The sequence below is a fragment of the Clupea harengus genome, chromosome 11 (assembly GCF_900700415.2).
Source record: "Clupea harengus chromosome 11, Ch_v2.0.2, whole genome shotgun sequence".
In the NCBI taxonomy this organism is placed as follows: domain Eukaryota; kingdom Metazoa; phylum Chordata; class Actinopteri; order Clupeiformes; family Clupeidae; genus Clupea; species Clupea harengus.
Window position 1 is genome coordinate 9,079,993 of NC_045162.1, and position 13,079 is coordinate 9,093,071.

Genomic DNA, 13,079 nt, shown 5'->3' on the forward strand with positions numbered 1-13,079 from the left:
TATACGCTATGAGCTACTACATACATTCATGAAAACAGCGACAGTGTATACATATGCATATATGTATGTTGACATATGGTAAAGGGCGCTTGCCTTACATTTTGATGGGATTCTTATCTTTCTTTTTTTGCCCCTCCTCTCCCTCTCTCTGCCTCTGGCTATACTATTATCCTTCCAACCCACTCTTCCATTGCTCCCCTTTTCCCTCCTGACCTCCTCTTATTCCCTTCATCCTCTCTCTCTCCATCTGTGACTCCATGCTTCACCCCACCTTCTCTCCCTCTTCCCCCGTTCCATGTGCCCTTTCATCTCCATCCCTGAATTTTCTCTCTCTTCCCCATCTTTTCTATTTTCTCTCCTGTTTTTATTCTTCTTCATCCCAATCTCGGCTTTCTCTCTCTCTGTGTTCTGAGCTTAACTCCAATGCTCATCCCAAACTCTTCCTCTCCTCTCTCTTCCTCTTCCTGCCCTTTTCCCCTCTCTTATTGTTCCTCATAATCTCCCGCACACTGTCTCCCCATTTACATTTTGCCTTCATTCCTGTCTTTCTTGCTCTCTTTTGCTCCCTCTCCCTTTCACGCTTTCCTTTTCTTTCACTCTTCCTCTCTTACAATGCCTTACAATTTCTTCATCTCCTCATTCCTCCCTATCATCCCAACTATTTGCTCTTCTGGTTTACTCCAAACTCCACTCCCTCCCTTCCTCTTTCCCATTTCTCTTTATCTATTTCTCCCCCTCTCTGTCTCTATTTATCTATATCTCCCCTTCTCTCTATATCTATTTCTCTATCGCTCTTTCTCCACCCCCCTCTTTCTATCTATCCCTCTATCAATCTCTCTATTTCCCCCTCTCTATGTATCTATCTAACTATTTATCTCTCTCTCCCCCCCCCTCTCCTCCATCAGATGCAGAGTGTCATGTACGAGCTGATGTCGGAGCTGAACGACCGCAGCGAGGACCTGGAGCGACAGATGCTGAGCCTGGAGCAGCGGGTGGAGCAGCTGACGGCGGGCTTCAGCGCTCTGCCCGCCCACCTGTCGGCCACGCTAAGCGCCCAGCACAACACCCTGCTGCTGCTCCTGCGCGAGCGTGATGCCAAGATGCTACCGCCCCCCATGCCCGCGCCGCCCGCGCCGCTGCCCCACTCTAACGCCACGCAGACCAACCCCACCGCCACGGCCACCACAGCCACTGCCAACGTGGTCGCCGTAGCCACCGCCACCACCACCACCACGACTGCCACCAGCAGCCCAGCACAAGGTGGCAAGGCCGAGGACAGCCCCAACATCGCCTCCAGCTGCTGAGAGAGAGGGAGCAGGAGAGATGAGAGATAGAGGAGGAGGAGGAGGAGAGAACAAAAGAGGAGGAGGGGGTGGAAGAATCCCCAGGAAATGGCTGCTGAAGAGGGAGGTGGTCTAAAGACTAGATGAGACAGAAGAGAGAGCAAGAGAGAGTGACTTATATAGAAAGAGAGAGAGTGAGAGAAAACAGGGGAACAGGAGATGGGTGAAAAATCTTGAGGGGGTAAGGGCTCTGATTTAGAACTCAGGAGAGATCTAAGAATTAAATAAACTGAGGAAATGACTACGGAGGAGGAGTAGGAGGAAAAAATTGCACACAAGAGGGAGGCCTGGTGAAGCAGAGGACAGCCAAGGAAGGAGATGAAGAAGTAATTGTGTATCCTAATAGTGTATCCCAATCTCTCTGCCAATCTCTCTTGGAATGTGCAAACTAATTATAGGAAAATGTCTCTCTCTTCCTCCATCAGGAAACCATGACAATGACTTTTTAATCTTATGATGTTTTCTATTACCTAATTGCTAATTGTGTGTTAACAAGCATCCCTTTAAAGAGAACTCCAATCAATAACACGAAACAGACTAGTGCCACTGCCATAAACAGAACGCACACACACACACACACACCACAGGAAACATGTGGGACGCAAGCTCTTGTCACAAACTACTTGTGGAAAACAAAAAAGGCAAACAGAACATATAAAACACAACCAGAGAGTGCAGATAGCTGATAGGTGCTCTAACCCATGTTGGATAGGCCTCACAGACACTCACACACACACACACACGCACGCACACACACACACGCACACAGACACATACACACACACACACACACACACACACACACACACACACACACATAGACACACTGCACTGACTCACTACAAGATACAGATCACTGCCAAATGAGTCACGCGGAAGCAAACCAATTCAGTAAAAGCTATTCACGTGACGTTTGCATATCCGGAGGATGAACCCTCACTGTTTTCATGAATGTATACGACGAAAAGCATACCTACACATCATAATACTCTCAAAAGTGCACAGAAGTAAGCACACACAAAAAAATGCAGCCATAGCCTACACACAGACACTTTTTTTTCTTCTGTTTAACTTTGCTACCAAAGTGCTCCGTCTCTAGCTGACTGCAAAAAAAATGACTTTGAAAGATTTGAGAGATACAGAGTAAATAAAAAAAGAAGGAGAGGCTGAGAGGTGTCGATACGAGTATTTGGCACTAGTGATGGTCATGGTGGAAAGATATGAGATAATCATGAGAAAGGTTTGGTTCAGGAGGGTGGGTGGTTTGGAAAGTGCCAGAAGAGAGGCAACCCTTACACAAACTGCCATGTCAGCAGCTCTTAAGACAAACTATACTTTAGGAAGAATGACCATAGTCATTCTTCGAAGAAATGATCGTCATTGTGATGGTATGTCAGAATAACAGACAGTGTCAATTCTGACCAATTTCTACGGAGACCATTTTAAAAACTGTCTTATAGTGACATCCTGTGGCCGGAATACTGAACTAAACCTGCTTGGAATATTGTACAGTATGCTATTACAGAAAAAAAAAACTTAGCTTTGTAAGGTTTTTTTCTTATTATTTTTCTTTTTTTTTAATGACCATTTAATGATTATAAACACAATTATAGCTTACATTTACCATTATTATAGCATTCATTCGTCACTACATTTAAAATTACTGTATTAATAACTTTAATAACTATCAACAAATAATGGATAAGGGAAAGGTGACGTTTGAGGTTGAAATTATTTTGTAATTTTATTTTACCAGAGAGAATTAATAAAGTATATATCTATATAACATTACTGTGTGGAAGTTATGTTTATTCTCGTGGATGCACCATTCCATTTCACCTGTTGATTCCATTGACTTAGCTAGCTAGCAACAAGAGTTTACACAGGGATATTTCTGGATAAACCCGTTTGACGTCTGTGTATGCTGATATTTCTGTCATTCGTCCAGACATTGGTGGGAATTTCGTGTTCTCTCAATATTATCCCAATCAAGCTTGGTAATTGGTAATGTGTAACAAGAAAGACTGTAAAATCAACAATTAACCTAGCGATAGCTAACTAGGTAGCTACCAAGCTAACGTTAGCTAACCTACTACGTCGACCAGGTATGTATAACAACTAGCTAGCTAATGGTAATTCGTCAGCTTTCATATTATTTCGTTTTTAGACGATTGGTATGATACTCTGTATTGATTACCATCATGTGTTTATTGATACAGGTGGTTTAACATTTCGTTGGATGGAAAATTTGACATGGATAGACAAATATGTTGCACTGAAGTAACGTTAACTCTTGATCTAACCAAAGTCTTCATAGGTTTATAATGTCACTGGCCTAACGTTACTAGTCTGGATTATTTTATAAATATGACAATTTTCGTCCTCTGGAGAATCCCGCAAATTTGGCAGATCTGGGTACTTTGCACATCATTCATTGCTTTCAGTCACTCATCGAAATTGAACGTACCAAAACTCCTTCTGCCATATTCTACACACGCTTCTGTCAATTTCACACTGAAAGCTGAGACTGGATGTTTCACATGGTGAGTGACAGGTCCAGGCTGTGACAAATTACTTTCTCTCTCTCCTTTGCTTTTCTCTCTCTCTCTCTCTCTCCTGTCCTGTGCTCTTCCCAAAATGCCGTTTAAATATGTCCTCAGCCAGATTTCAGTGATAAAATATAGGGTGCTTTTTTTATTGAATTTGATAATCACAACGGATGTCCCAGTTTCATAAATTACCTCCGACATAGACAGAATGATAACTAATTGCCAGGCCTGGACACTCTTAATATTGCAGTGCAGAACTTGCATTGCCTTGGGGTCGGATGTGGCATTCCCACTGGAGTTGGACTCTGAAACGTTAATCATATTTTGCTAATTTAAAAACTTAACATAATCCCTTATCATGTCACTCTATCTGTAAATGTAATTATGCAGAGCAGCAATTATGTAAGATCAAGTCTAATCCCTCTTCTGCTGTACCACTGATGGCTTCTCCACCCCGCCCCTCTCCCCCTCCTCCCCCCCCCCCCCCCCCCCCCCACCCAAAACAACAACAACAACAACAACAAAAATAACCTCAGGGAGCCCTCTCGTCCTGATCTGGTCAGTGTGCTCCCGCTCTCTCGCTCTGCACAGCCCTCTTTCCTCCCTCCATCTTCTTGTAGTCAGCATGCGCTGGTCTCTTCACTCCCAACTCTCAAAACACCCACTCAAGGATCTGCCATGGTCCTTGCTAAAAACACTGGTGAGTGGTGTGTGTGTGTGTATTTGTTTATGTATGCGTGCGTGTAGTACTAATTTGAAATTCCGTTTTTGGAACAACACAGTCTGGTGATGGTGTGTGTGCATGTACGTGCATGTGGTTGTATCTCTGTGTCTGTGAGTGTGAGTGTTTAGTGCTAATTTCAAATTGAGTTTTCAAACTGTAATAAAGATTTAATGGTGATGCCACGCACGTGTGTGTGTGTGTGTGTGTTCACAGTGACTGGGCAGACTCTGCGTTGTGACGTCTACATCAGTCACATCCAGAGCATTCAGATCCTTACCACAACTCATCAGATATTTACTGATGACCCACCCCTCCAGTTGTCCGTCCAGGCTCTGGACTCCAAAGGTGTGAGTCAGATATTGTATTATACAACCAGCAACCTTCTCCAGTGGATGAATGACACCAGTACACCCACACCCTACAGATACTCTGCACACCCCAGAGTGCCAGATAAGCCTCTAGACTGCATGCCAGTCTATTAAAATGTCATCGTCTTTCATGAGGATAGCTGAATCTGAGTGTGGTTCAGGAGCTTCAGGCGATTTTAACCCACAGTCAGGCTCCTCTTGGTTGTTTGTTGAAGTGTCCAGTAGCGAGACCTGATATACTCACCATAAAGCATTCTGAGTGTTTGGAGTACAGAAAGCTTACCATGTAAACACTTTTTATGCACTGTGTCGCCTTAAATACTTCAATGGCATGACTTTTATATATTGGATATTTATATTTATATTTATATATATATATATATATATATATATATATATATATATATACTGTATAACAGATATTTGCTCGGAACTAATTGGCAGGGAACTTCAATGCAGGCACAGAAATCAGACAATAAGGTTCCACTTGTTTATATATTGAGTGTCCTCGTTACAGTGTGCTTATATGAGCAATAAATAATGCTGTGTATTTCACAAGTAACCCTAAACCTAAAGAAGTGCAACTTGTAACAACAAGACACTTAATATTACAGAGTGTGGCTGATAATAATGTTCTTAAGGCTCGAGTTACAATTCATTTCCATGTATAAAAGTAGTGTCCCCCCCAGCCCTTCAGAGTTGGCCCAGGGGAGGGGTTGGTGACAGGAGCTAGAGGGGTCTGTTTTTAGAACTGGTCATCCCATGTGCAACTATACTTATGGCTGACCTCATTTCCTGTCCCACAGGAAACACTTTCAGCAGCCTGGCTGGATTGGAGTTTGAGTGGCATGCAGGCAAGGAGCTGGACTCCCCAGGGAGAGTGAGGTGAGAGATGGACTGAGAGGGAGAGATGTGAAGGGACAGGAAAGGAACAAGTGATTAAACGTCAGAGGAAGATGCAGAGGGGAAAGTAGAAGAAAAAAAAAGAAATGGAAGTAGTGATTAAGTGAGTTGAGGAGGGGTTGGGAGTTGGGGGGGGGGGGGTAAAAAATACAGCAAGACATGGATAACAGAGAGTGAGAGATAGGCTGGTAGGCATGGTGGGATTATTATGGTCTGTTCAGAGGGGTCATTCACTGTGGAAACTGTAATTACATTTCCTTCTGTGCAGGCAGATAGCATCTACTCCCCACGCTATGGTGGGCTGCACAGGCAGCAGGAGACAAATACAGATCATGCAGGTGTTTGTGTGTGTGTGTGTGTGTATGTTTGTGCGTGTGTGTGTGTGTGTGTGTGTGTGTGTGTGTGTGTGTGTGTGTGTGTGTTTATAAGGGATGGAAGCGTGTGTGTTTGTGGTGCAGCAGACAAGTCTGTGCAGGGTAATAGAGAGCCTCATGCCCTCAGTTGTGGTTTTATTGTTTAGTAGTGGCTGTCCTCCTTCTCTGGGAGCATTTGTGTCTACCTATCATTACAAAATGCACACACCATGTTTGCATGATCTGTATTAAATTATGCCAGCAAACTATTTTCCTGAAGGTCCAGAAAAAAAAATATGTTTCTATTTTTTCACGACAGACGACATGCTCAAAAAAAAAAGGGAATCTTATTATGCGTGTACTTTCTGTTGTCTCCCTTTCTATTTAATTCATCTCTTAGTTCACTTGGGAGGAGAGGGAGTTGCGAAGGTCATAAAAAGCATATATTCAAAAATATTAGTGACTTGGAAAAAAAGGCTTTTAAACCCTTTTTGTATGGCAGTTATCCATGTGCTTCTAACATCTCCAGGGGAGATGAACAGGGACTGCAGAAAGAAATCAGCCTTGTCTGCTCTTCAATTTGTGCATTCACTCGCATGCCTGACAGATCAAATTGATTTACCTGAATGCCAAACCGATCTGTGTTTTTGCCAAGCATTCACTGGATCAATGATGCCTCAAAACAAGCTATGAGTTCAGGCACGTCATTCTTAAAATGGTCTACTCCTCTTTCTGAATACAGATCTCTCACATCAATGGCTGTTTCTCCTTGATTGCCTCGGTGGCCATGCGTCACAGTGTGAACCAGATGGTGCTTGTTTGATGTTCAATTGTGTGTGGCCCTTTGTTTGTACGAGGCTGTCAAGATGTTGTGTGGGCAAGTGTCACTGACTAAGTTGTTGTTCATGTGGCTGGGTTATGGTATATTTGTTATGAAAGAGTATGTATTGCTGTGTGCAATGTCTGTGCAAGTTTGGGGAATACATTTGCATAGTAATTTGCCCTTTTAGTTCATAAATTGTAAGTATGCAAAATAAAAGTGGATTAATATATTCTGGAACGTTGGAATATATGATCACCATATTGAGTGTTTCTGATACAGACAGTGGGCTCTAATACAGTGCTGTATAAAAGCCAGAGACGACCCTGTTATCTACTTCGTTTCAGATGAAAGAGGCGGTTTAGTCTACTTTATTGACTTTTTCCAACATTTTCTGTTAGCCTGCCCTTGAGTCAACCAAGAACCACCAAAAAGCAGATCTGTGACTAACTAGAAGCTGCTGGAGCACAGGTGACAGTGTCCACAGTCAGGCAGGTTTTACATCACCAAGGGCTGACAGGCTGCCCAGGAAGCCCTTCCTCCAGAAGCGACACTTTAAGGCTGAACTGACGCCTGCTGCTGATCACATGGACAAAGAAAAGGCCTTCTGGAGGAGGGTTCCGCAGATGAAACACAAATTGAGCTATTTGGTCACAATGACCAGAAATATGTTTGGAGGAGAGAAGGCCTTTAACACCACGGAGCAGGCCTACCATCAAGCATGGTGGTGGTAGTATTATGCTGTTGGCCTGTTGTGCTGTCAGTGGAGCTGCCCTTTACAGGAAGTGAATGGAATAATAAAGAAAACCTAAAATCATCCACCAAAAGTTTGGGTCTTGGGTGCAGTTGGGGGTTCCAGCGAGACAATGACCCCAAACACATTTCAAAAGACCCAAACACAGGTCAAACGTGGTAAAGGAATGGCTAAACCAGGCTAGAAATAAGGTTCAAGAACGGCCTTCCCAGTCCTGACTTAAACCCCATCAAGAACATGTGGACCATGCTGAAAAAACAAGTCTGCGTCAGAAAGCCAAAAAATTTAGTACCAATTCTGTCAAAAATTCACCCAGAAGCTTGCCAAAAACCAAAAACGTGATACCAAAAACGTCTCATTGAGGTGAAATGGCCAAGGGACAATTCAGCAAATAATAGCAATGCTGTATGTATATTTTAACCCAACTAAATTATTAAAATAACTGAAATTCATGCATGTTTTTGTGTATGTGCTCCGATCATTCCATCACAGAAAAATAAGAGCTGTAGAAATGATTGGAAACTTAAGACTGCCATGACATCCATGTTCTTTACAAGTGCAAGTGTAAACCTTTGACCACAACTGTATGGGAGCATCAGTGTGCTGTCCAATTGTGTGTGTGTTTGTGCAGGTTTCTGCCCTACTCAGAGGCTGGGTACTGTCCCTCTCCCCATATCCTGTCTCTGGAGGAGGCGGGGCATAGAGGAGAGGATGTGCTGCTATTGGGCCTTGAGAGCGGCCCCGCCCTTATCTACGTGTCACTGAAACACCCCGAATACCAGGTACATCCAGGGGTTGATGGAATGACCAAGGCTCGCTACCCCGTCCAAATTCTATGATCATGTGTGTGTGTGTGTGTGTGTGTGTGTGTGTGTGTCCAGTGTGCACCACAGCCAGGATTAGCCTGAAGTAACTACTACTCACATGGTGAGGGCGTTTCCTTATGTTTGCTTGTCACAGTAGTGATTGTCTGACCCCACACCAGCTCCTAGTGTCTTAGTCCCTGCGCACACACATTATTTGATGTAATAAAAGGATAAAAATTAGGATCTACTGGGCTGACAGAAAAAGCATTCTTATTTCCAGTTCAGTTAACTTGGTTACCAGATGAACACCACATCGATCCCCACAGAACAGATCCACACAGAACAGATCCACACAGAACAGATCCCCACAGAACAGATCCAAACACGAGGAAGATTATTTCTTGCTAGGTGTTTTGAAGAGATATATTTTCATCATGCAGCAGTTACTGACACATTTCCCTGTTTCGGCATCCCTGGACTGCCAGTTTGATGTTTTAAATTTTAAATCCTTAGATATGCGTTAGATCACAAGATGATATCCAATGGTCTGATCTGTGTTAAATCCTTAGATACGTGTTAGATCAGAAGATGATACGTGTAAATGGGCTGATCTGTTTTAAATCCTTAGATACGTGTTAGATCAGAAGATGATATTACATGTAAATGGGCTGATCTGTTCTTGAGCCAGTTTGAGCTTAGATGTGTGTGGGTCCATCCAGTGAGAACACAACATAACGGTGCCAGTGAGAACACAACATAACGGAGCCAGTGTGTCCCTCAACAGCACGTGGCACCAGCCAGCGTGACCCTGTCCATCATGGACCGGTTGTACATGAGCCCGTCTGAGGACACGTTCCTGCTGCCCGGCTCCACCATCACATACAAGATCTGGAGGAGCCTACAGTGCGGAGATACAGGTGAACCCTAAAACTTGCCAACGTCTGGCACATCCAGGCACAAACAAATCCGTTTTTGAAAACTTAAGCAAAGACTCAAGGATACAAGGATGACAGTGCTGAAAGTGTAAAATGTTTTCATTAACTTCCCTTTTTGTTTCATTTCCTGTCTATTGGACAGGGAACACCTACACCCATTCAGACACACTTGCACAACACAACACACTCGTAAACAAACATGCAATATCCAAAGCAATCAGCAGCCCCATTCTGAGGATTGTAGTTTTTATTAAACATGGAACATAGCTGGTATTACTTTTTGCTGTTTGTTTGGTTTCATTTCCTGCTGGCACTCGCACAGCTCAACAATGGGACTTGATTATCTGTGGCATCTCACCACACACACACACACACACACACACACACACACACACACACACACAAACAGGCATACACACATGCTCTCTCTCTCTCACACACACACACACACACACACACACACACAAACAGGCATACACACATGCTATCTCACCACACACTCACACACATACAGGCATACACACACACACACACACACACACATACAGGCATACAGACATGCTCTCTCACACACACACACACACACACACACAAACACACACACATAGAGGCATACACACATGCTCTCTCTCACACACACACACACAAACAGGCATACACACATGCTCTCTCACCACACACACACACACACACACACATACAGGCATACACACACACACACACATAAAGGCATACACACACACTCACACACACACACACAAACAAGCATACACACATGCTCTCTCACCACACACTCACACACACATACAGGCATACACACATGCTCTCACACACACACACACACACACACACTCACATACAAGCATACACGTACATATCCAAAATGATAACAGATATTGCAAGTAAAATGTACAGAGCAGTGATTTTGTGATTGAAGTGTCTGGCCACTCTTCTTGTGTCTCTCTGCAGAGGTGGCCCTGTCTGAGGATGGATACGTGTTGGTGATCGAGGGAACACCTACCTGTACTGGTGGCAGGGATAAGTGTGGTGACGTTATCAGTGTGAGCAACCAGACAGTCACCGCTAGGAACTTAGGCAGAGCCACCTTACACCTCACTCATCAGAGTATCCTTTACATAAACACATACTTACACCAAACACCTACTCACACCTTACACCTCACTCATCAGTGTATCCTTTACATAAACACACACTTACACCAAACACCTACTCACACCTTACATCTCACTCATCAGAGTATCCTTTACATAAACACATACTTACACCAAACACCTACTCACACCTTACATCTCACTCATCAGAGTATCCTTTACATAAACACATACTTACACCAAACACCTACTCACACCTTACATCTCACTCATCAGTGTATCCTTTACATAAACACACACTTAGACACACTGCTCACACCAAACACCTGCTCACACCTTACACCTCACTCATCAGAGTATCCTTTACATAAACACATACTTACACCAAACACCTGCTCACACCTTACACCTCACTCATCAGAGTATCCTTTACATAAACACATACTTACACCAAACACCTACTCACACCTTACACCTCACTCATCAGAGTATCCTTTACATAAACACATACTTACACCAAACACCTACTCACACCTTACACCTCACTCATCAGAGTATCCTTTACATAAACACATACTTACACCAAACACCTACTCACACCTTACACCTCACTCATCAGAGTATCCTTTACATAAACACATACTTACACCAAACACTTACTTACACCTCATTTATCAGTGTATCCTTTATATAAACACATACTTCGACACGCTGCTCACACCTTACACCTACTCATCAGAGGATCCTTTACATAAACACACACTTAGACTACTTATACACACTGCTCACACCAAACACCTACTCACCTTTTCTTGTGCACTCAGGCATAAACACATGTGAGGAGAGATACAACGACAGACACTCGCAGCAAAGGATGCTTGTGCACATACAGTATATATATTCTCACACCTCAACAACTCATATATTTGTAGTTCCACGTTGGTGGAACGAACTGCCTAGTACTACCAGAGCAGGGGCGTCCCTCTCTACCTTCAAGAAGCTTTTGAAGACCCAACTCTTCACAGAGCACCTCCCTTCCTAACTGGCACCTTGACTAGTGCTTAACTTGCACTTCAGCAGTTACATTCCTGCACTTCTTTTTCCTTTCTAGGTCGTTTTTCTAATTCTTATGTAAAGTAGTATTTATTGTTACACCATGTTTTTTTATTGCTCTTAGCTTGACTGTTCTCTCCCTTGTACGTCGCTTTGGACAAAAGCGTCTGCTAAATGACTAAATGTAAATGTATATAGACTAAACACCGGACACACACACAGAAATATGACCTCACATATATTCACCTGCACGCACAGATGTGTGTTATGTTCCTGAGGGTTTATCCAGGTCTACCTGAGGACTCTGTGTCTCATTTGCCTAGCCACTCCGTGTTTGTGGTTGAGCCCAGCTACCTGAGTGAGTACCCCTCCACTCCACTCCACACACACACACTCACACAGACACACATGGACACGCACACGCACACACATGTACACACATGTACAGCTATACTCACATATAAACAGATCTGCACCTATATACACATTAATGTTATGTTTGTGTCTTTGTCTGCGTGTGCCCACGCATGTGTGTGTGCATGTGTGTGTCTGTCTGGGTGTGTGTGTGTCTGTGTATATGTGTGTGTGTGTGTGTCTCTGTGTGTGTGTGTGTGTTTCTGTATGTGTGTGTGTCTCCGTGTGTACATGTGTGTGTGTGTGTCTGTAGCTCTAGACTTAGAAGAGGAGACTGAGGACAGGTGGGTGCTGGAGACTGGTCGTCAGTACCATGTGACTGTGCGAATACACGACAATCACGGTCACATCACTCACGCATCCCAGGTACAGCCTCCACAGCACCCCTGACCCCTGACCTCTCCCTGTCTCAGAGTGCTTTCCCATGTTGCATCTCTCTCTTGCTTCAGTGGTTACTCTCATGTAATCTTCTCTGTCGTTGCTCTCCCTCTTCGCTGTGTTCATTGTCATTGAATGACATATGATTATTGTTTTTCTGCTTTCTTCAATGTTTCACTTCACTCCTTCTCCTCCCCTTGTCTTTCCTCCCTCTGCCTCTTTTCCCCTTCTTTTTTTCTATCTATCTGTCTATCTATGTATGTATGTATGTATCTATCTATCTCGTTCTCTCTCTCTCACTCTCTCTCTCTCTCTGGTAGAATGTGAAGCTGATGCTGAGCACGGGTGAACATCTGAAGTTGCTCAGTTCCTCCCATAACCTCTTCTCCCACGTGCTGCTGGCCGAAACAGCAGGACACACACACCTCCAAGCAGCGCTCTTGTCTGTCCGCTCCGAGGTAACACACAAACACACGCATTCAAGTACACACATGCACACACAGATAAACAGACAGATGAACACACATAGATGTACCCACACACATGCACACACCTCTAGGCCGTGCT

General features: G+C 43.7%; 1 protein-coding gene across 1 annotated transcript in view; it reads left to right on the top strand.

The window, feature by feature from the left end:
- Window positions 1-3,131, top strand: part of kcnn3 (potassium intermediate/small conductance calcium-activated channel, subfamily N, member 3) — a 61,566-nt gene extending 58,435 nt beyond the window's left edge. Inside the window, exon 9 of the mRNA XM_042709058.1 lies at window positions 906-3,131. Coding sequence (XP_042564992.1) covers window positions 906-1,304 — 399 coding nt within the window. The 3' untranslated portion in view covers window positions 1,305-3,131. The remainder of the gene's footprint in view (window positions 1-905) is intronic.
- Window positions 3,132-13,079: the final 9,948 nt, after the last annotated feature.